Source organism: Pseudorca crassidens, chromosome 3 (assembly GCF_039906515.1).
Source record: "Pseudorca crassidens isolate mPseCra1 chromosome 3, mPseCra1.hap1, whole genome shotgun sequence".
NCBI classification, from domain to species: Eukaryota; Metazoa; Chordata; class Mammalia; order Artiodactyla; family Delphinidae; genus Pseudorca; species Pseudorca crassidens.
The window spans coordinates 166,199,482-166,224,205 of record NC_090298.1 but is presented as its reverse complement, the minus strand read 5'-3'; the positions used below and the strand labels follow the sequence as shown (position 1 = coordinate 166,224,205).

Below are 24,724 nucleotides of genomic sequence, written 5' to 3'. Positions count from 1 at the left end.
GGGACTCCACCCAAGGGGTGACTAATGTCTTGCTGGCCGCAGATAAAGGACAACTCTGATGACTTGGAAGATGGAGGAGATATGGAATGAACAGGGTGGGGTGGGGCTGGGGACCTGGTCCTTGGGTTCTTGCTCACAGGATGTCTATGTTCCCCAGGAGGAAGAGGAGAGAGATGCTGAGTGTGGTCCTGAGAAGAGGAGGTGGAGAGGTTCAAGATGGGGCCTTGTGGGCTACTAGGAGAACAGGATCTTCATCCAGAGAGCTGAAGGGAGCTGTGAGGAGCGGTGGGGGTACTAGGCAGGGGAGGAGCACGATCGGAAGAGTTCCCTGTTTCCAGAGGTGTTCAGACTGGGGGGAAGGGCGGGGGGGTAGTTGCCTCCGGTGCTCCAGAACGGGGTGGGGGGGTGGCGGGCGGGCGGGATTGAAGCTTGGGCTGGAAGGGAGCAAGATGCAGGAAGTAAAGCCGGCCTGAGGGGTGGCTGCCAGCAATGCGTGGGACTTCCATACCCTGGAGGCTTGACCCTCAGGTTCTGGTGACAGCAGTGTGGGACCAGATTTTGAACTCTGCCCCCAACCTGACTTCCCAGGAAGGAAAGGAAGAAGAGGACCTATATGGGGGAGAGGTGAGAAGGGAGGAAGCCCAGGCTCTCCAGGGCTGGCCTTGACCCACCCTCCTCCTCAGAGCTGGGGCAGGGGGAGGAGGGGAAGTGGGCAGCCGAAGACAGTGAGGAGGATGATGATGAGGCCTGAGCTCCCGCCTGCCAGAGTGCCCAGCCCTGGGGGCCCTGGCACCTCCCTTCTAGTGCTGGGACTGCCCCACCACCCTGTCACCTCCCTGAGAGTCAGTGCTGGCCTCAGGACCTGGGGGGCTCCAGCTGGGCGGGCGCTCCTGACTCCTGGAAGTTTTTAAATAAAACTTCCGTCTCATATGGTTTCTGGAAGTGGTGGGACAGGAAAGAGGACCATCTACAGCTGTCCCACTGCTGAGGTTGACAGGGGAGGTGGGACACAGGTGGGCTGTGAGGGGGAGGCCTGCCCCCTTCCGAGGTGGGAGCGCCCCAGGACTGCACTGGAGGGGCATGGGACCCAGACACAGCACAGGCTGGCTCATCTGCCTCCTTTATTGTCCCGCCACCCCGCCCATCGCAGGCCCCCCTAAAATTACAAAACTACCCACAGCCCACCCGCAACGCGGCGTGGTTCAGAGCGGCGAGAAAACCGGACACTCCCCCTCTGACAGCAGCGGCGACACCTTGGGTGCCAGCGGGGCCGGGTCTGGGTGGAGCAGAGGAGGGGGCGCCTGAGCCTCAGCCCCGCCCCTCGCCTCAGGGCCCCCGCCCTCCCCACCCGTGCGCTCCCGGGCCTTACCCGCCGGCGCGTCGGGGCGCGGCTGCCCGGGCGCCGGGGCCGCAGGGGCGATGGGGCGGTGGTCCTCCAGGTGTAGGGTCATGGCGGGCCGCGAGGCCGTGGAGAAGGCGCACTGCATGCACGAGTAGCGGCCGCGCGTGTGCTCCCACACGATGCGGCTCGGGGCCGCGTGCCCTGCGGGCAGGCGGGACCCCGTCAGCCCCGGGCCCTGGGCGAGGGCGAGGACCGGGGCGAGGGCGGGTCGTACCTTTCTCTCCGCCTCCCCCTCAGCTCCCAGGCGCCGGGGCTCTGGAACGGCTGATCCATTTGTCCCGGGCGTTTCCCCATGTATTTGGGGGCACCAAACTTGACTTATCCTCTGAACCCTCTCCCATCCTCTGAACCAACGTAGGGGGAAGGACTCGGGAACCGGGTGAGAGTTTTACACGGAAACGCCGGCGCAGATAAAGAGCAGGGGCCGTAATTTTTTAAGGCAAAATCCTGTATTTCGGGGGTGACATTTCTGGCCACCTGGGAAGGGGGTGGGCACCGCTGCCTCCCAGTATCCCCTATGCCCCGCAGGGGAGAAATCCCCTCCACCCTCCCCAGTGATCACCTGCACGCACCTGAGGGCGTATCGGAGCCGCCCTGGGGTCTTCGCGGGCTGCCGCCGGCACCTGCGGTAAATGGGCGGGTCAAGGTCAGAAGTTAGAGAGAGCCCAGCCCACCCTTCAGGCGTCCCTGCCCCCACACTCACCTTGGCTCTTTTTCCAGACTGCCGCGCTGGAGGCGGGCGGCCCGGGAGCGGCGGCCAGAAAGGGGCGCGGGCGTGGTGGGCTTAGGCCAAAAGGCGCGGGGTTCAAGTACGGCAGGAAGGGCCCGGTGGGGGCAGGGGCAGAGGTCGTGAACGGCTCGAGCAGCGGGAACTGTAGCCCAGGCGCCAACGCAGGGTCGGACTCCGGGGGGCGCTCGGGCGCTGGTGGCTCCTTGTCGAGGGCGGGGGGTGGCGGCGGGGCTGGGCTCTGCGCATGCTCGGCGCAAACATGCAGGTGCTTGAAGAGGGAGCGGTGCGTGCGGAAGCGCAGGAGGCAGTTCTCACACCTGGGGGCGGCACAGGGCTGGGCTGGGTCTCCTGCGGGACAAGGGGGGGGCCTATCCGTAGTAACCTGCGGAGCCGCTCGAGGGTGGTAAGGGAGCCCGGGCCCAAACAACAGATCCCCCATCTGCGGGGGAGGAGTCTGCCCTAAGCGTCCCCCTATTGTGGTCGCGACCCTTCCGGACCCCTCCAGGTCGGAGCCCTGGGAAGACGAGGAAGGAAGTCTCAATTGTGACTTAGGGGATCGCTTTTCCTCTTGGGAGGTAGAGGGCTGGGCGGAGCCGCGCCAAGAATGCCCCCCCCCGAAACCCCTTCCGAGCCCCGCCCTCGGGGTCCCTGGAACTTGCTCTAGCGACCAGTGTCTCTTCTGGGCAGGTTAAGGGCAAGGCTTGCCCTAGTTCATGCCCACTTCCCCGACCCAACCCCCTGGACTAGGAAGGGAGAAAAGCCCGGACCCCCGGTAGTGGCTGTCAAATCAGTGGTGGGGGGAGCTGCCTGGTCACCGAGCGCCAGCAGACGTGGGGGTGGACGGGGTCTCACTTGAAGTAGCGATTGGGTTTGTAGTGCAGCTTGCCGTGTGCCACCAGTTCCTGCATGTTGGGGAAAGTCTCGGTGCAGCTCAGGGCGGAACAGCGGAAGAGCTTGCCTGGCAGGGCAGGGATGAAGGACAGAGGAGTGGAGAGGGGTGGCCAGTCGGCTCTGCCTGCCTCCCGCCCTAACCTGCCTCCCCACCACCTACCCTGGCCCTACCTTCCAGGGACTGTGTGGGTGGGCAGTGGGTACGCAGATGCTGTGCCAGGTCTCGAACGCTGGGGAAACTGAGGCAGCAGCCAGGGCTGGAGCAGGGTATCTGCTTCCCTGCAGGACGCACAGAAGCGAGGGGAGGGGTGTGTCACCATCCCTTCTCCATCCACGCTGTCCAGGGCCCTACCCCAGAGAGGCATGTATGGGGTTGCAATTACCCTATGATCTCTTACTGGGGCCTTCACCCTCTGCCTCCCCCAACAGAGGGTTGGGGCTGAGTTGGCCTGGCTCACAGCCTGGCATACACCTGGGGCTCAGTAAGTGGTGATTCCCTCTAGATGGGCCCCAAGTCTGGAGATACTCTGTATTCTTCACTTCTATCGTTCCAGGCCTGTGATCCCCCAGAAGGCCCCATCACAGGTCACCTGGTGGTGGGCGTCGTCTGGGAGGCCGCAGGTCCTCACTGGTTCCGGAGACAGTGCTGGTCAGGCCAAGGCCGGGTCCAGGGCCAGCATGGCCACTGTCTGGGGCTGGGGAGGCACCCTGCTGGGTCCCTCCAAGCCCTCCACGTTCCCACACTGGGGGTGTGGCTGCCTGGTCAGAGCCTGGCTCCTCCCCCATGGAAGAGGAAGTGGCTACAGCAGCCACAACTGGGGACACCTCCTTGTCGGTCTCACTGGAGCTGGGCTCTGCAGTGCCCGGCATGTCCGGGCTGGGACCCGAGGTTTCCTCCTCCTGGTGGAAGGAAGAGGTGGGGAGAACCCCTCTGGGCCCAGGGTCTGCCTGGGCCAGCCAGGGGAACTCCACCCCGCCAAGACCACTGGGCATTCCTGAAGCAGCAAATGCCCCGGAGACGTCACCCAGTCAGCCCCCATCCTAAGGAGTGGCAGGGGGTGAGGGTGGATAGAGCTCCTGCCTCCTGTGTCCCCATCCTCTGGGAGGGAGCTTGGAGGTGTTCCAAATGTAGAAGGGGGTACCTTTTTAAGAATCATCTATATGAAAGAACCATGCCTTTGACCCTAACTTGGAAAGGTGGGAGGCCCCCTACAAGGCAGGGGCGTGGCCCGTAGGGAGTGGGCGGGGCAAAGGCGGGGCTCTGAACCGGGCGCGGATAGGAAGATTATGGAGAGGCCAAAAGTGGCCGAGTGGGTTGTTCGAGCACGGAGATATATCTACCAGCTGGGCTCGAGCTGTGCAGGCGAACTGGGAGTGCTGGGGCCCCGGCCGTATGAAGATCTGGGGCGGTGCCCGAGCCCTGTGGGCGTGGCCCAGTCGAAACCAGGCCCAGAAGTAGGGGGTAGGGTGCTCCCCGAGTGACAGCCAGCGGCGGGCGAGTGCCCGGATGTGGGGGCGGGGTCGGCCGGAGGCTATGTGCGCTACAGGGCCGCTCCCCGCCAGTCCCCGCTGGTTCGCCGCGTCCGCGTCCCCGGCGCCGCGCTCACCATCCTCGGCCTGGTTCGGCTTCTTGTTCCCGCGGCTCCGGCAGCTCCAGCTAAGGCTGCGGTGACTCCTTCGGTGGCCGCAAGCTCGCGCTCACGTCGGCGCCATTTTTCGCCTCCCAGGTCTCGCGAGAACGGAGGAGGGGGCCTGTGCACAGTGCTCCGCGAGGAGGCGGGGCCTGAGATCCGGGATTGTCCTGGATGGCGGAGCGTGCGCCGTGGTGGATTTGCAAGCCGAGGGCAGTCGTGGGGTGCAAAGAATCTGCAGGCAGAGATCTAGGATTAAAATCTCCCCGGGCCTCTGTGTTCTTCTCTGCAAAATGAGCATCTTCATCCTCTCCAGTCCCGTCACCATACCTCGAAAGGGGATAAACAGCGGTTCTCTTTTTTGAAGAGGTCGTGTTTAGAGAGCCTCGTCTTTGGAGGGAAATTGGCAGTGGCCGTCAAAATATTCAATGCACTTAGTTCTGACGTTGGAACGGGTCTGCTGAGATAGCCAAGGGCGGGAAGCAAGCCTACTGTCCGTCCTCGGGACACCCGGAACGGGTGTAGCCTAAGGATGGAGAGGTGCGTGTTTTCAGGAGGATGGATGGAGAGCCTTGGGTATACCGGCGTGGAATGAGTCACCTATCCAACCTACGTTTCTTTCTTTTTTTTTTTAATACAGCCTCACTAAGTGTCACTACATCTCAGAAAGTCACTCTAGAATTTAACACTACTGTTTTTTGTTGTTTTTTTGTTTTTATTTATTTTTGCCTGTGTTGGGTCTTCGTTGCTGCGCGTCAACCTACGTTTCTTGAGTGCCTACTCTGTGCTAGGCGCTGGGGACCCAGAGATGAACAGGACAGACAAACATCCCCACTCCCAGAGTCCGCTCACGGTTTAAAATGGGGAAAGAGACAATGAATCAACACATGCAGCAAACGATCTTACGTTATATTAAGTGCTACAAAGGAAAAACAAAACAAAACCCCAGAAGGATGTGATGGTGATGGGTCAGGAAAGTTTCTCTGTGAGGTGACTTCTTTTTTTTTTTTTGCGATACGCGGGCCTCTCACCGTTGTGGCCTCTCCCGTTACGGAGCACAGGCTCCGGACACGCAGGCTCAGCGGCCATGGCTCACGGGCCCAACCACTCCACAGCATGTGGGATCCTCCCGGACCGGGGCACGAACCCGCATCCCCTGCATCGGCAGGCGGACTCCCAACCACTGCGCCACCAGGGAAGCCCTGTGAGGTGACTTCTGAGCTGTCACCTGATGGTCAGGATGGAGTGAGCCAATGGAAGGTCAGGAGGCCACAGCACTCTGGGAAGAATGGATAGCTGGTGCAAGTGGCCTGAGTTGGGGAGGGACAAGCTTGTCTTTTTCAAGAAACAATGAGGTGATCAGCTCACTGCTGGAGCAGAGTGGAGGCAGGGAGTGGAGGTCAGAAAGTGGACATGGTGCAAGAAAGGTCATGCAGAGACCTTGTGAACCATGGAAAGAGAGGCATGTGATCTCTATTCTAACCTTGAATCTTTAGCAGGGGGAGGTACACCATCTGATCGCCGGTTGTCGTTTGGAGGATGGGTCATTGTGGGGACGGTAAAGTGGATCTTTGATCTCAGATCTCTATAATACATTATTTAACCGTTCAGGAAGTATTTCTTGAGTTCTAGGCAAGTTTAGGCTTTACGTACGGTGTATTTCCATCTATATATACATAAGATGTACCTATCTGCTTTTATACGCTAAGAATACCACTGGAAGGAGATGGACATTAACAAATTGGGGGGGACAGGAATTTTCGAATGAGGGGAAGACAGATTTTTCACACTTTTGGGCTGTTTGAATTTTTTTTTTTGGCCGCACCACGCAGCTTGTGCATTGCGGCCAAAAAAATTCCTTGTGTCTTAGTTCCCCGACCAGGGATCGAACCCGGGCCCACCACAGTGAAAGCGCGGAGTCCTAACCACTGGACAGCCAGGGAATTCCCATGGGCTGTTTGAATTTTAAAAAACTGTTTTCTTTTGATTATCATTAATACAGTTAAAACTCATTAACTGTATTAAAAACTCCTTAATTAAAAAAACACATCATTTTGATACAGGGTGGAGGGGTGTGTGTGTGTGTGTGTGTGTGTGTGTGTGTGTGTGTGTGTGTGTGCAGGGGAGGTTGGTGCAATCTGGGGAAGGGTGGGGCGAGGTCCCAGAAAGGACAGGGAACCAAGAAAGAGAGAGGAGGGGCCCAACTTAAGAAATTTTGTAAAAGAGTCAACAGGATGTTGCTGAGTGGGGGGGACCAAGCTGACTGAGGTTTGCAGTCCGAAGATGCTATAACCTAGATGTGAGATGCTGTCTGTTAGAAGATGTCAAACCCACTCCCTTCTTCACCCCCAGTGCCTCACCCAAACCTCACCCATCAGTCTTGCCCGGAAGGCCCCACTTCCTGCAAACAGGGTGCCTGCTGTGGCAGTGGGGCCACAGGGCTGTACCCCAAAGTGCCAGGAGGGGGGGCAGCCTGCATGATGAATTCTAGGGCAGAGAAGGGAGACAGAGGCCCTCATTCCCCTTCAGCACCAGGAAATGCCCAGCTGATGAGGTTGTGGCTCACACAGTCCTCCCCGACTCTGTCCCCCAATCTAAGTCTTGCAGAGAGACACTCACAGTGGTGACTGGGCAGTGGAGGGGCAAAAATCAGAGATGCAGAGAACCAGGGACATTCAAGGGACTGGTTAAATGCTTTTGTATAGTGATTGGCTAATAAAAGGCTGTTGAGGGCTTCCCTGGTGGCGCAGTGGTTGAGAGTCCGCCTGCCGATGCAGGGGACGCGGGTTCGTGCCCCGGTCCGGGAAGATCCCACATGCAGCGGAGCGGCTGGGCCTGTGAGCCATGGTCGCTGAGCCTCCGCGTCCGGAGCTTGTGCTCCACAACGGGAGAGGCCGCAACAGTGAGAGGCCCGCGTACCACAAAAAAAAAAAAACAAGGCTGTTGAGACCCAGTTGCAAAATTGGGATTTTTTTTTTCCCAGCCACGCTCAGCTTCCCAGGTAGGTGTAGATTCTACAGAAGGCTCTGCTGACCAGTCTTTCTTTGATACCTCATCTCCCATCCCCCAGGTGGGTAGGTGTCCTCTGCCTGGAGTCCTCCCATCACAGTATAGATCACTCTGTGTGGTATTTGCCATCAAGATCTGCTGACCCAGGGCTTCCCTGGTGGCGCAGTGGTTAAGAATCCGCCTGTCAATGCAGGGGACATGGGTTCCCAGCCCTGGTCGGGGAAGGTCCCACATGCCGCGGAGCAACTAAGCCCGTGCGCCACAAATACTGCAGCCCGCGTGCCTAGAGCCCATGCTCTGCAACAAGAGAAGCCACCGCAACGAGAAGCCCGCGCACTGCAACAAATAGTAGCCCCTGCTCACCACAGCTAGAGAAAGCCCGCGCACAGCAACAAAGACCCAACGCAGCCAAAAAATATATGTAAATAAATAAATTTAAAAAAAAAAAAGGTCTGCTGACTCTTTTCATCCTTCTTGGCTCCTCCAGCAATGTCCACACTCTCTCTGCATCTCCCTCCCCTGCTCCAAGCCCTGTCCCTTCTCTGGCACAGTCCTGACCCCACCCATCTGGCTCCATCTCTCCCAGACTGACTGCTCTTCGTGGGGCTGAGCACAGAGCGGTTGTTCATTTGGAAAGGTCTGAAAGGCTCAGACTCCGGCACTGGTTTGGAGACAGCTGCGGGGACCAAGAGACAGCTGGAGGGGACTGGTAGCTAGGCTGACCCCCTCTTCACCATGACAATAAGTGCAGAAGGCCAGGGCCCTCGAATGTCAGAACTGGTCCTGACGCCAGGTGAGTGAGGGCTAAGTAAACACAGACATGGGGTGGGGGTCAGGGTTCAGGAGTGATTCAGGGTGAATTATGGGGGGCCATGTGGGACGTGCCTCCTTTGTCAGGGTCCAGTAGGGTCCCAGTTTGTTTGGCAGGGGGTGCAGAGTCAAAGCTGACAGGACCCACTGGAACATTTGCTGCAGGAAAGCTAGCATGCAGGTTCTGGAAGCTAGCAGGTGAGACAAATTCAAGCTTTGTGAGGGGCAGAAGCATATCTGAGTTCAAGACTTGGCTCCGTGCAATCTTGGGTGAGTGACTAAACCTCTCTGAGCCTCCATTTTTCCATCTGTAAAATGGGATATTCACTGCTACCACCCCACAGGGTTGTGAGAAGGTGGTCCTTGTTCAGTAAGTTAACTCATGTTTTCACTCGGCAAACATTTATTGCCTCAGTGGTGAGAAAAGGAGGGAAGTCAAGCTTGTCAAGGTCCCCCTGACTGTGCCCGGCACTTTGCCTGCAGGACACAGCTCACTTCCTACTCACAAGGCAGCTGGGAGGTAAGTTCTGCTGTTAGCCCTGTTTGACACAGGAGGAAACAGGTGTGCCTTGGGGGAAGCCAGGGCCCGGGGGTGGCTTAAGTGGTGATCCCTAGACCCAGGACCTGGGCTAGGCTGGGCTGGAGGCCACAGGACTGGACCTTCTGGCCAATGCAGCCAAGGGAAATGAGACCCGCATTGCAGGGCCTGGCTCCTGGCAGGATCCAGGCAGGCAGGTGGGATGGCAGGATCCCAGGCCCCTGTCCTGCTCAGATCTTCTCCACGTAGTTTCCTGGGAAAAGGCCCTCCTGGCCATGCAGCCGGCCTTTCCACCAGCCTGAGGAATCTGTGGGAGAGAAGAGAGCGTGAGGCTGAGCCCAGCCCGCTCCGGAGAAAGCCTTTCATGCTGGCTCTGTGTCTGTCTTTCTGTCATTCGTCTGCACTGGCCTGGCATAAGGCAGAAGCTGAAAAGAGAAGACAGAAGGGCAATTCCCCAGCGGTCCAGTGGTTAGGACTCTGCGGTCTAACTGCCGAGGGCCCCGTTTTGATCCCTGGTCCGGGAACTAACATCCCACGAGCTGAGCGGTGCGGCAAAGAAAAGAAAAAACATGTCTTTTAGGGGACTTCCAAAAAAAAAGAGAAGACAGAAGGAAGGGAGGGAGCAACGCGTGGGTTTTCCTTGCCACTGGCTCACACGCTGACATTTTCTTGACCATTCACTTGTGCTCGTCCCTCATCCATCTCCTCCTATAGGTCCCTCCCCATAATCCCCTTGGAGGAACCAGGAATGACCCCTAAGGGTTCCCCTACCCACCTGCAGAGGGTGCTGTTGAGTCCCAGGCTCCTCTAGGGGCAACCCAGGGGCAAGGTAGGAGGTCTGGAGGCCTGGGTCATCCAGACATGGCCCATTTCCTACTCACAAAGTAGGTTCTGCTATTAGTCCTAGTGCTTGACAGGTGAGAAGAATGAGGCTGGGGTACAGGGTACGATACAAGTGAGGCCAGGCTCCCAGGGTGGCTTAGGAGGTGACCTCCAGGCCCTGGCTCCTCCCATTTCTGCCCTGGCACACACACCTTCCATGAGGATCTCGATGACCTCGTTCACGTTGAAGCTCAGCTCGTCCACATCTTGGCTCACGTACTGGTACAGTGCCCGGCACCTTGGGCCGTGTGTCCGTGGCTGGGGCTTAGGTCGGCCCACACCGGGCACAGGTCTCTGCCCTATGCTGCGCTTCCTCTGCATGCTGTGGGCACATGGAGGCACTCGTCATAGCCCCAGACACTCCCCCACCTCCTGGGGCTGCCCTCTCACACCACCTACCCAGCCATGCCCTGGTCAGGAACACTGAGGAATTCTGTGTTGTGCTCCGAGGGAGGCCGTGCCCGTTGGCGTCTGCTGGCCCCCAAGGCTGAGGACGGAGGGCCCTGTGGTGGCTTCTGGGAGCCCCGTCTGGATGTGAACTCCAGGGGTAGGGGGCCCCCTCTGGCAGAGGGAGGCACCCCATTGCGATCCAGGCCTGCAATGAGATGGGGGCATTTGTCAGGGTGGTGCTAGGAGGATTTGGGGGGACTTGGCTCCAAGTTCCCTGTCTGAGGGAAGAGGCAGCTACTCTTAACCCAGTATGGTAAGGAATGGCCTGGAGAGAGAGACCCTGGGGCTAGGAGGCCCTAGAGGGAGACTCTGAAGGGGTAAGATTTTCCCCTACCCTCTTCTGTAGGAGGGCTTTTGTGGGTGGGTCTTGGAGGATGAATAAGAGCTCAAGTGGAGCAGGAATTTGGGAGACAGGCAGAGCAAACAGCCCAAGCAAAGGCCTGGAGGTAAGAACAAATTTGGTAAGTTGGCAAAATAAGATGTAGCTTGCATGACAGGAGTGTAAGGTGGGAGGAGAGAAGAGGTCAGTGGTTAGCTGGGTTCGGATTCTGAAGGGCTCTGAATACCAAACTAAGCTTTGGCTTTATTCTTTGGGAGATGGGGAGCTATGGAGAGTTCTGGACAGAAAAGAAGAGCATGGTCATCTCTGCTTGTTAAATCCTGTCGACAAGAGGTCTGGCTTAGGCCTTGGAGCCCACAAGAGGCAAGGAAGACACTTAGTGGGGGGTGTCTCTTCACCTCTAGGGGGCCCGGGAGCTGCCCGGGTAGGGGCCTGGGCCGACCTTCTGGGTTTTCCCTGGGCCATTCCCTTCCGTGTAGGCTCTGAAAGGGAAAAGGAAAAAGATGTAGGGATTTGAGTGATGACCAGACAAGGTTCTTGGCCCCGCCCACAAGTCCAATCCACTCTGTGGCTCCGCCCCGGTCCCCGCTCCCGCGGCTCACCAGCTCTCCTACCAGGAGGGAGCCCCTTAGTTACTGGAACACTGGTTCCGCCCAATAATTGGCTCCGCCCCTCCGGGAACCTATCTCTCATTGGCTCCTGGGTCCACCCACTCCAAGGCTCTCCCCATTCATAGCCGGCTCAAGGGTGGACTCCCTGGCCTCGCCCCTTCCATGTTTCTCGCCCACTCATTGGTCACCTCGCGAGCCCTGCCCTCTTCACGGCCGTGTTCTCTCTTTAGGTCTCTCAAGTCCCGCCCCTCCATGGCCTTCACCCACCCTTGGCCCGCGCCACTGGCTCCGCCCCCACAGCCTTGATTGGTCCCTATGGATGGTCCCGCCCCTAGGGGCCCGCCTCTTCCTGAGCGCCTCTTAGTCTCCGTCTCCCGGTTCGGCGTAGACTCACTGGAGCTTTTGGGCAGTCCATCACCCACGCTGACCGAGAGGGTCCGACCGCTAGCCTTGAGCATCGCCACGTCGCCGGAGCCACGGGAGAAAGTGACGCTGCGGGTGCCACCTCCGCCCCAGCCCTCCTTCTTCACCCGGAACTGTAGTCTGCGAGGAGAGGAGGAAGCTGTGGGGGTCCCCACCTCCCCGCAAGAGGGGATCACCTCCCCATTCCATCCTTTCCGGACCCGGGGTGGGAGGGGGCGAGGCACGGGCGCATTTCGGCCGATCCGCGAGGCGGAGGAGGAAGCACTGTGCCCAGCCCGAGGATGGTGCAGGAGGTGAGGGTCGTACGTGTCGCTGAAGGTGAGGGGCAGGGGCCTCCGCACCGCCTCCTCGAAGCGCTTGCACAGGAGGCTGACGAACTCGGTCTTGAAGACGCTCTCCAGAAAGCTGTCGGCCGCGTCTTCTTGGAGGATGAAGAAGTCGTCCTGCCTCGTGCTGGGGGAGGGGCGGGAGGAAGGGCAGGTGCGAGTGACAGGTGAGGCTGGCAGGACTGACATTTAAGATGCGACAGAGTAGGGTCAGGGGTCAGGTAAGGGGCAAGTGAGGGGTTACACAGGTGGGGGGAAACGGGAGAGGTGGCAAGGAGCTGGAAAAGGTGGTAAGGGTCAGGTGAGGGGACAGGTGCTGTTGGCAAATAAGGATCATGAATGCGAGGGCAGGTGAAGGTGACAGGTAGGATCAAGTGAAGGTTGCAGGTACAGCAGCAGGTAAGACGTTCAGGGTGACAGATGGGGTAACAAGTAAGAGGGCAGCTGAGAATGAAGGGGGCTGGCGGGGGTGCCTGTGGGAGCCCCACCTGAGGGAAACTCCCCGTAAGGCCTGGATCTCCAGCTTCTTCTTCAGGACCTCACGCACCTGGCCCTTCTCAGGTCCCTTCTTCACCTTCTCCCGCCCGATCACATACACACACTTGGGCGTCAGGATCAAGTCCCTCTTGATGGCCTATGAGGATGCAAAACCAGAGAGACTGGTGGCAGGAGCCCCGGGCATCGGCAGCCTGGCCCCAGGGGATCAACCCCAGGCAGAGAGGTAGCGCTGGCAGGTCAGGTGAAGGACAGGTCAGGTGAGGGTCCCTCCATGTGAAGCTACATGAGTGGTTACTTTATATAAGAAACAGGAGGTTAAGTAAGGGTATATTGGCTAGAAAGGGGTTTCTGGGCAGTGAACAGGTACAGGGTAGGTGAAGGTATGCCTGCTGGACATGGGCGCCCAGGACCGATGAGAGTTTACCTGTGCACAGGTGCATTTGAGCCAAGTGAAGGTGTGTCTAACTGAGAGGTCTGTCTAGACTGGGTGAGAATGTACCACCTAATGGATAGGTATGTCCAGGATAAGGGAAAGTGAATCTGTGGTCAGGGCTTCTGAACAAGGTGAGTGTGTAATTATGGACAGATGTGTCTGGCCAGGTGAAGATGTATCTGATGGACAGGTGTGTCTGGGCTACACGAGGGCGTATTTGATGGACAGCTGTATCTACATTAGTTGAGCCTACACCTGTGGGCAGGTGTGTCTGGGCCAGGGGAGGGTGTACCTCTGGTGGGGGGTGGCCAGGCTGGGGTCAGGGTCCCAGATGTGGCCGCCTGCTAGTGCCTCACCTTGAAGCGGCGGTCGTACTTGTTGACCGAGTCAGCAAAGTCCACTCGCTCCCTCTTGCCCAGGAACTGACGCAGCTCCGGCCGCTCCTCCAGCCCCAGGTAGTCCCCAACGAAGTTCCTATTGATGCTGTTCCGTCTCCGCTCCTTCTTGTTCAGCAGGATGTTGGAAGCTGCGGCGACACAGGGTGAGGGGCAGAGATCACAGCCTGGCTCCTCCAGGCCCCTCTGTCCTCAGCCCCAGCCTCCCACCTGCAGCCTCTCACCTTCCTCCCGCATCTCCTCGTACTTCCGGATTGCCACGTGACGCCGCCAGGCCTTCTGGATGGTGCGGGCAAAGCCATCGAACTTGCGCTCTCGCATCTCCTCCAGAAGGAAGAGCTGGGCAAGAAGGAGGGCCGGTGGGTCCTGGCATCTCCCCGGGGAACACAGTCTCCAGTTTCCCCCGAGCCCACCCCACCCACGTGCTCTTGCTGACAGGCACCCGCACACATGCTCTTACACTGTGGGCAAAAAATTTTGTCTTTCTCCAAATGACCGGACCCAGGGTCCCAATATGGGGCACAATCTTCTGCATTAAATTATAACTGCAGGTTTGTCTTGCTGGGTTCAAATCCCAGCTCTGCCACTTACTAGCTGTGTGATCTTACCGGAAACGGTATAACATCATGGTTTCTCATGCTAATTAAGCTATGGCATGTCATCCATGTGAGGTACACTTCAGTTTCAGAGATGTTAGAAATGCAAACCCGTGTGCATCTTGGAAAACCAACAAAGTACTGCAGATGTGAAAATCTGATGGATAGGACTGGGATGTGACTGGCTACCACATGGTTGTGCAGTATACAACCTGCACACCCATCCGTGGCAGCCCTGGAAAGGAAGCTTTCATAGAAAGCAGAGAAAAGTCTTTTGAATTTTTTTTTCTTTTTTGCGGTATGCGGGCCTCTCACTGTTGTGGCCTCTCCTGTTGCGGAGCATAGGCTCCAGACGCGCAGGCTCAGTGGCCAAGGCTCACGGGCCCAGCCGCTCCGCGGCATGTGGGATCTTCCCGGACCGGGGCACGAACCCGTGTCCCCTGCATCGGCAAGCGGACTCTCAACCACTGCACCACCAGGGAAGCCCAAGGCTTTTGAATTTTAAGAGTCTCCACCCACAGGGGACTTAGAGAATAAACTATATTAGAGCAGGTCATCTGGAATAATAACTGGTGACTATATCAGGGAAAGAAAACTACTGGATATGAAAATATTACAAATCTGCAGTAATAAAAACAATGGGGTGCTGGTCAAAGAATAGAACAACCAGTTGGACCAGGATGGATGATGGGGAAATGTCATAATTCAAATGGAAATTTAGTGACAGAAGGTACAGCATTGTCAATCAGTGAAAATGGGAAAAGTATTGAAAATAAAGTCGGGCTTTATTTAGAAAAATAATTGACATTTCACCCAGAGGGGTTTCTCAAATACACAAATATCACATCACTGCTGAAAGCATGGCTGCCACTTTGCTGACCAAGGTGGCTGATGTCTCCCAGAAACCCCAGGCTTCCCTGCCAGGACTAAAAGAATTCTCACTTTAAAAATATATACCTTGAAGGACTTTTAAAGCTGCGGGTGTTTAATAACTGTTCATAAAAAGTGGAGAGTTCTCACCAGGAAAAAAAAAAATCTCAGGTTCACAGGTTGCCGGGAGTTGACTAGCATTTACATCTTCTTTTGATTCTCAGACCAATACTCTGTGGGTCCATGGGTATGTGTGCAAAGCATGTTCAAGTAATGCCTTGTATAGGGTGTCTGGAGGGCACGTAAATGCATTCTGTGGTTTGCGGATGGAAGGACAGTTACAAGTAAAGGGAGACCAGCCATGCAGAACTGGGGGTGGGCCAGTCAACCAGGACAAGTGTCCTCCAACCTTGTGATTTCTGCCCAGTGAAGAGGATGTGTTTTCAGTTTGGGAAATGTATCTTCCTGTCTCCAGAGTTTTAACGGCATCTTCTTTACGCTGGGACAGGCAGGGGTGGGCGTGCCCCAAATCTGAGCTTGGCCCTGGTGTACTGGGTTGAATAGCGTTCTCCCAAAACTCCTATCCACTCAGTGGGAACTTACGATTGTGACCTCATCTGGAAAGAGGGTCTTTGCAGATGTAATCAAGATAACATGAGGTTATACTGGAGTAGGGTGAGCCCTAAATCCAGTCTGACTGGTGTCCTTATAAGAAGAGGGAAATTTGGACCCAGACACACAGAGGAGAAGGCCATGTGATGCCAGAGGCAGAGACTATACACTAAGGATGTAGAGGTGATACGTCCACACACCAAGGAATGCCAAGGATTGCTGGCGATCGCCAGAAGAGAGGGAAAGGCGAAGAAGGATCCTTTCCTGGAAACTTCAGAGGGAGCGTGGCCCTGCTCTTGGTTTTGGATTTCTAGCCTCCAGAAATGTGAGAAATTAAATTTCTGTTGGGTTAAGCCATCCAGATACTTCGTTATAGTAGCCCTGGGAAACGAATACACCTGGGATGATGGGCCATGAAGGCCGATAGGTGTGTAAAGCATTCAAGGTATTTTGAGTCCACGTTTAGAAGAAACAAAACCCAAATCTAACATAAGTGCCTTTTTAGTTGAGAAAGGCTCCAACTCCATTAAGTAATTTAATTCTTTGATCAATTTTTGATCTAGCGCAGTTACATTGTTTCCGTTTTACTAAAATTATTCTCATCAGGATCAGGTTTTTTTTCCTGTGCAAAATTTCAGTCTTTTTCCTTATAAAACTTTCCCAGCAAGCTTTTACCTTTGTGAATGTCATTATTTCCAGCTGGTTCCCCTTCTCCACCTCAAAATGTGCAGACTGCAATTTTGGTCAACATTTGATTTTACCTTCTATCGTCTTAGGCAGCGCTAGCTTCATTTTGTCTGTTTTTTTTCAGTGTCAATTTTTATCTTTTCCTTTCAGAGTCAGATACTGCAATCCGCCAGTAACCAGCGAGATGGATTCTCTTTCTCTCTCTTTCCCTCCAATTTTCCTTTTTTTTTTCCCCTTCTGCTCCCTCTTTCCTTTCTTTCTTATCTATTACCACTTAAATTCTTCCAGGTGCAGTTTTAGCCTTGGACAATTTTGGTTTGTGCTGAGTTTCTACTGCTAACAATATCTACATTGTATGCTGTTGATTCTAGACTGTTTTTATTTCTTGGAGCAAAGCGCCTCCGTAGGGAAAAGCTCTAGGAGGTAGATGCAGTCACATTTGGGGGATGAAGAATCTGGACCTCCCAAGATAGATTATTTTTGGAGCTATGAAATCTGTAGAGGCTCCACCCCACTGTGTTATGTTTTTGCTTTGATGAGAGAATAGTTACTTGTAAGTTACAGTAACATCAAGGGAATCATGCAGACAATCTCCTGGTTGTCTTCATAAAGTCCCTGAGATGCTATAGAGCAGGTGCCATGATTATGCAGGTGATGGGCACCCAGCTGGGCCTGGCCCACGTCCCCAGCATACCTTTCCCTGGTGCTACAGCTTGTCCTGGGTTGGGGAACCTAAGATTCCCTTGGGAGTCTGGTGAACCAGTACAGCTCATTGAGACGACCATTTCCCTGTGTGCTTTCCAATCCATGCACTGAAGCAGGGGGCCAGATGGGCCCTTAGGGGATTCCTAGCCTTGTTTTTTCGTTATTCTTGTCATTGTTGCTTTTTAAAAAACTTCCCCTGCCAGCTTTATTGAGATATAACTGACATATAACACCGTGTAAGTTTAAAGTGTACATGAGTTAATTTGATGCACATATATGTTGCAAAATGATTACCACCTAGGTTAGCTAACCCTTCTGTCCTGTCACATAATTACCATGTCTTTCTTGTGGTGAGAACATTGAAGATCTACTCTCTTAGCAAATTTCAGGTATATAATACAGTACTGTCAACCGTAATCACTGCACTGTACATTAGATCCCCAGAACTTCTTTGTCATTGCTGCTTTGTTTGTTTCCTTTTGCCCCTGGAAGCAGAGGTGGCATAATGTCAGTGGTGCTTCTAGCCTTTTCATAAAAGGCTAAGAACTGGGAATTCCCTGACGGTCCAGTAGTTAGGACTCCATGCTTCCACTGCAGGTGACACGGGTTCAATCCCTGGGGGGGAACTAAGATCCTGCAAGCTGTATGGAACGGCCAAAAAAAAAATATAGAAAAAGACATATTCTGGATAAGCTGTGAGTTCTTATCTCCTCCAAGGGGATGTCAGCACAGGCGGCCATGCGTTTCTTCACCTGCTTCCTGGCCACCATGGACCGTTCAGCTAATTTAGTTTTTTTTGAGCACCTACTACATGCCAGGCACCATGCCTCGGACTTTCTGTTTTGTCTAATCCTCGCCCTGATCCTGCGGTGTGGCTATGACTCTCCCCACTTTCCAAATGGAGAAACTGAGGCTTGGAGGGGAGAGGAAGCATGCCCACAGTCGCACAGGGGCCTGAAGAGCAGGACCGTGCAGGTGATGCTGGTGTCTGTCTGTCTGTCTCTCACACACACTTACGGACTCAGGGTTCTTGACGAAGACCTTGGTGCTCCCCATCTGGTACTGGTCTGGCTCCATGTTGACCGCCCGCAGCAAGTGCTGGACCCCCTGACGCTCGTCCCCATGCCAGTGCGGCCACGTCTCGGGGGTCAGAATAGCATACCTGGAGGGGGAGAGCAGGGGAGGGTTTGAGCAGCTAGCAGGGCGGCTGGGTGTTGGGGCCAGGGTGTGTGTGGTGGAGGGCGCCTCACCTCTGCAGGAACTTGGCAAACTGGCGGCGGTAGGCGAAGCCTGCCCGGCGCACCCTGATGTTCTCCTTTAGGCCCAGATACTCCACCTGGTGCTTGACCCTGGAGGGAGGGCAGCCTGAGTCCCCTGGGAGTTGGGGGGGGGTGTCTGGAATCGCGCTGGAGGCAGTTTAGGGGGTGAGTTCTGAGGTCTAGGGAGGGAGGTTCACTGCTGGACACAGGGGCCTGCTTGAGAGTTAGTTTTGTGCATTGGGGGGGCCTCGGTTCTGGGGGATCTGTGTTCGGGGGTCAGTTTCAGTTTCAGGGGGTGGCACGTGGGGTTTGGGGAATGAGGAGGACTGTGTTAGTCCCTGGGGCATCCTACAGACAGTCTGGGGTCCTCCCTTGGGGTCTTGATCAGCGTTAGGTATAACCCTGGGGCCCTGAGGGGTTTTGCACTGGTCCTAGGGGTCGGCTTGGGTGAGCCCTTTGATGGGTCCCATGACCCTGGGGGTCAGCTGGTGCGGACTGGCCCAGGCAGGGCGGGGGTGTCACCTGTTCTCCTCCCAATCACGGGGCCTCTTGGTCTCGTTGGGCTTGATGCAGCGGATGTAGTGGGGGGTGCACCTCTTCAGCGTGGATACCAGGTCGTTGGCTTGTTTCTAAGGGAGCGGGGAGAAAGTGGGGGTGGGGAGCACAGATGGGACCCTCTGGCCCCTCTCTCTTCCCACCCTGAATACAAGAGACAGGACACACTGGCTGGGTGTGTGGCACCTGACGGACCACGGGCTCAGGTGTCCCTGGTCCATTCCATGTATGACTCTGTTAGCACATATCACATGGGGTTGATATCGTGCGTCTACCTGACCCTCAAACCGAAAACCAGGAGCTCACATGTCTGCCATATTCACCACTTAGCCTGGCACATAATAAGTGCTCAGTGAACTTTTTTTTTAAATTAATTAATTTATTTTTGGCTGCGTTGGGTCTTCGTTGCTGCATGCGGGCTTGCTCTAGTTGTGACGAGCGGGGGCTACTGTTCGTTTGTGGTGCGCGGGCTTCTCCTTGCGGTGGCTTCTCTTGTTTAACGTTTGTTGATGGAGTAACTGAGCACGCGGGAACATGTTGCCCAGAAATTTCTGCTTGTCCTTTGGGGCACTTTGGAAGCAGAGAATCATGTGTGTGTGTCTGAGAGGCTAGGGTTGTGCATTTTAGTCCCTCAGGGGAGACTAGAAAGGAAATTATTCCAGGTGGGAGGATCAGGGGAGCAGCAGGAGAGACCCCGGTGTGTGATCACAGTTCTGGGCCAGTGACTGCGCCTCTCTGAGCCTTGGCCTGCCATCTGCCAGATGGGACTAAGTCCCACGTCTGTAAAATGTCTTGTGTTTGCTGCCAGCACTGATAAGTGCCCCATATATGGTTATTGAAATATTATTAGGATGGGACACCCATGTTCATAGCAGCACTATTCACAATAGCCAAAAGGTGAAAACAGCCCAAGTGTCCATCAGTGCAGGAATGGGTAAGAAAAAACGGTATATCCGTAAATGGAGTATTATTCAGCCTTAAAAAGGAAGGAAATTCTGACACATGCTTGAACCTTGAAGATATGCTCAGTGAAATAAACCAGTCACAAAAGGATAAATGTTGTCTGATTCCATTTATAGCAGGTCCCTAGAAGGGTCAAATCCATAGAGACAGGAACTAGATGGTGGGGGCCAGGGGCTGGGGGAGGGGATGAGGAGTGAGTGTTTCATGGGGACAGAGTTTCAGTTTGGGAAGATGAGAAAGTTCTGGAGATGGATGGTGAGGGTGGTGGCATGAACGCAAATGTACTTAGTGCTGCTGAGATGTATACTTAAAGATGGTTAAAATGGTAAATTTTATGTATATTTTACCACAATGAAGAAAAAAGTGACATGACCAAAATACCAAAAAAACAAAAAACATTAGGATGATGGTTCACTTCTGGATTTAGGGAGTTAGGAGGACATTAAGGAAGCTGGTCCAAGCTCCTTAACCCCAGAGCTGGAAGAAGGCCCTGGTGAACAGAGAGAGGGTGCCAGAGGGAGGGGCAGAGGCCCTGGGATGGGGGAGGGATTGACCTTGGAATGAGGGAAATGGACCCATCCCTCCCCATGCCCACCTTGATCTTGGAGCCGGCTGTACTGGGGCGGCCCTTCTTTTCTACATCCAGCTTCTCGGGAAAGAGCATCCGGAGGAAGGCCCTGGGCAGGGATAGAGGGGAGGTCGGAGGTGCAGCTAGAACTTGGATGCCCTCCCAGAGGTGGGCTGTCTAGGTGCCTGGGATGCAGAGGACATTCTGTACAGTATGGTTCTTCCTTAATGCTAGGGGGTGTGATGGTGAGAATCAGAAAGTTGGTTTTGTCCTTCTGGTTCCTTGATTTATTTGTACTGTTACTTTTTCCTCCATGACCATGTATGACTTGGGTAGCAAGTAAAATAGAACAAAGTTAAGCTAAGTGATGCAGCATCTCGGGCAACAGGGGCAGGTCCCCTGGGAGGAACTGTCTTACAGGCACAGGCTTGCATGTGTGTGCAAAGAAATAGGGACAAGGATCTTGTCGCTGTAGCTCTGTTTGTGATAACCATAGATGGGCACAACCTAAGTGTCCATCAACAGGGGATCTGTTAAATTCACTCTGGTGAAACCGAGCAGGACCCTGTGGGGCCTTCCTGGAGACAGAATCCCCCGCCATGTCCCCTGCCTCTTGTTTTTAGAAAAGCTTTAGCCTCCCAGGCCTTCTCTGAGCAAATTTAATCAGGAAAGTGAGAACATGCAGAAACAAAGGAAAGCAGCCAAGCAAGACAAAATAATAATAGTTCAGCCGTAAAACAAAGTGAAGGACTTTTAGTTCCTCCTCAAGGGCCATAGATAATATCCTGAGCCATATCCTTGAGTTGTTTTGCAGATATTAAAACCCCCATCAGGTAGAAGAAGGTAATTATATGCTGACCACCAGTGCATAGACCCCAGATTGGCTGGAACCAGAAGGTTGATGATGGAGATTCCAGAAACATCACTCTGTTACCTCACCATCAGCCAATCAGAAAATTGTGCACGGACCTGATCACACACCCTGTGACCCTCTCCCTCACACTGTCTTTAAAGACCCTTCCCTGAAAGCTATCAGGGAGTTTGGGTCTTTTGAGTATGAGCTGCCTATTCTCCTTGCTTGGCCCTGCAATAAACGCTGTACTCTCCTTCACCACCACTTAGTGTCAGGGGGTTGGCTTTGCTGCGCATTGAGCGAGGGGCCCAAGTTCAGTTTGGTAACATTGTTGCATTCACAGCTTCTTCCTCCTTCTCAGTGAGATCTTCCCTAACCACCATAACCCAGAAGAAGTGGACTGCTTAATAGATGCAGAGTATGTGTTTAGGGTGATGAAATGTTTCTGAACCTAATCGTGGTGATTGTCATACAACATTGTGAATGTACTTAATACTTAATGCCACTGAGCTGTATACTTTAAAACGGGTAGAAAGGTAAATTTTATATTTTGTGTATTTTATCACAATTAAAAGAAAGCAAAAAAAAAAAAAAATGAAAGAACGATGCCCTTCTCACTGTCTACCCCTTACCAACTTAGTTTTTCTTCACACTCGTCCCAGTGGTTCTCACACCTCAGTGGGCACCAGAATCACCAGGGAAGCTTGTTGAAACACAGATAGCTGGGCCTCGCCCCTGGGGGTTCTCATCCACAGGTCTGGGCTGGGGGCCAATAATTTCTAACAATAATTTCTGGTGATGCTGAGGGTGCTGGTCCAGGGACCCCACTTTGTGAACCACAGCTCTAACTCTGTGCTTTACAATACGGCAGCCATGGGTCCCACGTGGTTCCTGAAGCCCTTATAACGTGGCCTGTCCAAATTGAGATATGCTGTGAGTGCTGAAACACACACTGGATTTCAAAGAGTATGCAGTGTGGAAAAAGAGAATGTAAGTATTTCATCAATAATTTTTTAGTACTGATTGCATATTAAAATGCTACTTTGGGTATACTGAGCTAAAGAAAACATTAAAAAAATTTCACCTGTTTTACTTTCTTAAAAAATTCTTTCACCGTTTAATATTCCACAGACAATTAGTTCTATGGTAAATCTCTTACTACAATTCTGTTTTTTAAAAAGAACAAACCCTAGACGAAATCTGACCAGCAGATGTGTTTTGTTAGGTACACATAGCTTTCTTTTTTTCTTTCTTTCTTTTGTAAAGTACACAAAACAACATACAATTTACCATTTAAATCATTTAAAAATGTACTATTCACTGGTATTAGGTACATTTACATTGTCGTGCGACACCTTTTTACTTTTTAAGTGTGCTTACCAGAAAGTTTAAAACTACACGGGTGGCAGGAATGGGGATTGACTGCAATGTGGCATGAAGGATCTTTTGGGGCGATGCACGTGTTCCAAACTGGATTGTGGTGAGGGCTGTACAACTCTGAACATTCACTAAAAACCATTTCTTAAAATGGATGCATTTAATGGTAGGTAACTTATACCTGAATCAGGCCATTTAAAAATAACTACGTGTGTGGCTTCAGTTCTATTGGATGTGGAATAATATTGGACAGCATCGTTCTACATCAGTGGTTCCCAAACTCTAATGTACCCATGACTCCTGAGGTCTTGCTAAAATGCAGATTCTGATTCAGTCCCTCTGAGGTGGAGCCTAAGGCTCTATGTTTGTAATCAGCTCAGAGGATGCTGACGTTATTGGTCTAGTAACCACACTTTCAGCACTATACGAACCACTGTCTTAGAACTTTCACTCATGCTATATTCTATTTGCCTTTTTTTTTTTTTTTTTTGGTGGTACGCGGGCCTCTCACTGTTGTGGCCTCTCCTGTTGCAGAGCACAGGTTCCGTACGCGCAGGCTCAGCGGCCATGGCTCACAGGCCCAGCCGCTCTGCAGCATGTGGGATCTTCCTGGACCGGGGCACGAACCCGTGTCCCCTGCATCGAGGCGGACTCTCAACCACTGCGCCACCAGGGAAGCCCTCTATTTGCCTTTTTTTCCCTCTAGTTCAATGTCTGTCTCGCCACTTGGCTGTCAGCTTGATGAGAGCAGCTGTGTTCTCTGACCTGTTCAGTCCTCTACCCCCAAAAGTTCAAATGATGCCTGGTACACAGCAGCGCTTGAATAAAATTTTGAGATATAAAAAGATGGAACCCGGTATGCTGCTGTGATCAGGGAGATGAATCCATACATATTAATACAGAAAAATGCATAGCGAGATGTGTTTTCACTGCGTAAAAAGGGAAGCTGTCCACACCAGCACAGATGCTTGGGTTTGCAGAGGGCAGCGTTGGAAGGGCCATAAGGAACTGCTGCTAGGGCTCCCCCTGTGGACCTCGGGCTACTGTTTAATCAGAACCAGTCATTAGAAACACAGCCACCCCCCCCCCCAAAGTTTATGGCGTGATGGGAGCTCTGGGGAAGACGGGGTGGTCTCTGGGCCTCCCCCGTCCCCACGAGGAGTTGTCCAGAGGCTCCCGCCTGGGACCACTCACTGCTCACTGGTCTGCATCAGCTCTATGAGGTCGGAGAAGAGGACATCACGGTTCCTCTCGCAGAAGCCGTTGACATCATAGGATACCTGGAGGAAGGCGGTGTGGCGGGAGTGAGGGACTTAGGCAGAGGGTCGGGGGGGGGGCGTCCTGTGGGGGCCTGCTCTGGGGTGAGAGGACTGGGTGGTGTCTACAGTTCAAAATAGGGGGTCGGGGGCAGCATGGACCTGGGGGCCCTGGAGGTCTGATGTTCAAGGTGGGGTTGGAGGGTTAGGGCTACAGTCTAGGTCAGAGGTGAGGGAAGATGGGGGTTACAGTCCAGATTAGGAGGTGGGGGCTGCAGGCTGGATCTGAGGGATGGGGAGGTGACAGTTAGAGCTCAGACTGGGGGGTGAGGGGCTGCAATCTTGGCAGGGGTGGGCCCCGGGGTTCCACGACTGAATTTGGTGTCAAAAGGTCAGATTGAGCATCTGTATTGGGGTTGGTTGGGGGGCAGGGGGCTGGGGGACTGTGTCAGGAGGGTTACAGCACTGGCTGGGGGCTGGTGGTGGTGGGGGCTTTGGCCAGGCTTGTGGGCTGGGTCTGCCATCCCCAAGGGTGGGGGGCCCTGCATAGTTCCTGTCTGGGCTACTTCCTGCTGAGGGAAAACGGGAGCTCCAGCCCATTTTAGGGATTGGTGGGCTGCAGTATGGCCAGGGGACCCCTGAGGTTCTTCGCTGCCCATGTTAAGGTCAATGGGAGAGTCTTCAGTCTTGTAAGCTGGGGAGGGGGACCATGGCCAGGGTCGGAGGCCACTGGATTTCGAAAGCCTTGGCTAGGGGTCTGTAGGTAGGGGGCTCCAGCCTATCGTGCAGGCAGTGGCTGGCAACATGGCCCTGGGGACTCCAAGTTGAGATCAGAAGGAGGGGGGCTGTGTCCTGGTTCAGGGGGATAATGGGGCTGACAGCTCAGATTGGGGCTTGGGGGTCTGCTGCTTAATTTGGTGTCGATGGGGGGGGAGTTTGTGTCCTGTAAGGGGGGGCGCTGTCCTGTTAGCTGCGAGAGCTGTGGGCTTGATCAGGGGCCAGTGGGCTCCACAGCCCTGGCTGAAGGGCCATGGGTTGGGGTGACAGGCCAGTT

General features: G+C 54.3%; 3 protein-coding genes across 4 annotated transcripts in view; 1 reads left to right on the top strand and 2 right to left on the bottom strand.

Annotated features, from left to right (window-relative positions):
* Positions 1-307, top strand: part of HNRNPM (heterogeneous nuclear ribonucleoprotein M) — a 186,808-nt gene extending 186,501 nt beyond the window's left edge. Inside the window, exon 15 of the transcript XR_010942482.1 lies at positions 158-307. The gene's annotated coding sequence lies outside the window, so the exon portion shown is untranslated. The remainder of the gene's footprint in view (positions 1-157) is intronic.
* A 796-nt stretch (positions 308-1,103) lies between these two features.
* ZNF414 (zinc finger protein 414) lies at positions 1,104-4,779 on the bottom strand. Its single transcript, XM_067733915.1, has 8 exons — positions 4,631-4,779; positions 3,614-3,923; positions 3,195-3,302; positions 2,985-3,090; positions 2,106-2,449; positions 1,975-2,025; positions 1,370-1,543; positions 1,104-1,276 (listed from the first exon to the last, which is right to left on the bottom strand). The coding sequence occupies exons 1-8, from the start codon at positions 4,631-4,633 to the stop codon at positions 1,203-1,205; spliced, it is 1,170 nt and encodes a 389-aa protein (XP_067590016.1). The 5' UTR covers positions 4,634-4,779; the 3' UTR covers positions 1,104-1,202.
* Positions 4,780-8,858: 4,079 nt separating this feature from the next.
* Positions 8,859-24,724, bottom strand: part of MYO1F (myosin IF) — a 32,250-nt gene continuing 16,384 nt past the window's right edge. The window contains exons 15-28 of one of the 2 annotated variants that reach the window (XM_067733881.1): positions 23,609-23,694; positions 20,212-20,293; positions 18,621-18,727; positions 18,090-18,188; positions 17,857-18,001; positions 13,594-13,708; positions 13,331-13,500; positions 12,532-12,677; positions 12,024-12,170; positions 11,689-11,837; positions 11,082-11,165; positions 10,293-10,488; positions 10,046-10,215; positions 8,859-9,318 (exon numbers count right to left, since the gene is read on the bottom strand). In XM_067733881.1, coding sequence (XP_067589982.1) covers positions 9,242-9,318; positions 10,046-10,215; positions 10,293-10,488; positions 11,082-11,165; positions 11,689-11,837; positions 12,024-12,170; positions 12,532-12,677; positions 13,331-13,500; positions 13,594-13,708; positions 17,857-18,001; positions 18,090-18,188; positions 18,621-18,727; positions 20,212-20,293; positions 23,609-23,694 — 1,773 coding nt within the window. In that variant the 3' untranslated portion in view covers positions 8,859-9,241. Of the gene's footprint in view, positions 9,319-10,045; positions 10,216-10,292; positions 10,489-11,081; positions 11,166-11,688; positions 12,171-12,531; positions 12,678-13,330; positions 13,501-13,593; positions 13,709-17,856; positions 18,002-18,089; positions 18,189-18,620; positions 18,728-20,211; positions 20,294-23,608; positions 23,695-24,724 lie in introns of both variants that reach the window. The other variant, XM_067733880.1, reaches the window with a different exon arrangement.

What these genes read in the sequence shown, in the direction of transcription:
- ZNF414 (XM_067733915.1), bottom strand. An exon ending in CAGACGACGCCCACCACCAG is followed by an intron (nt 3,303 to 3,613) that starts GTGACCTGTGAT and finishes TGCGTCCTGCAG; the next exon opens with GGAAGCAGATACCCTGCTCC. An exon ending in ACCCACACAGTCCCTGGAAG is followed by an intron (nt 3,091 to 3,194) that starts GTAGGGCCAGGG and finishes CTGCCCTGCCAG; the next exon opens with GCAAGCTCTTCCGCTGTTCC.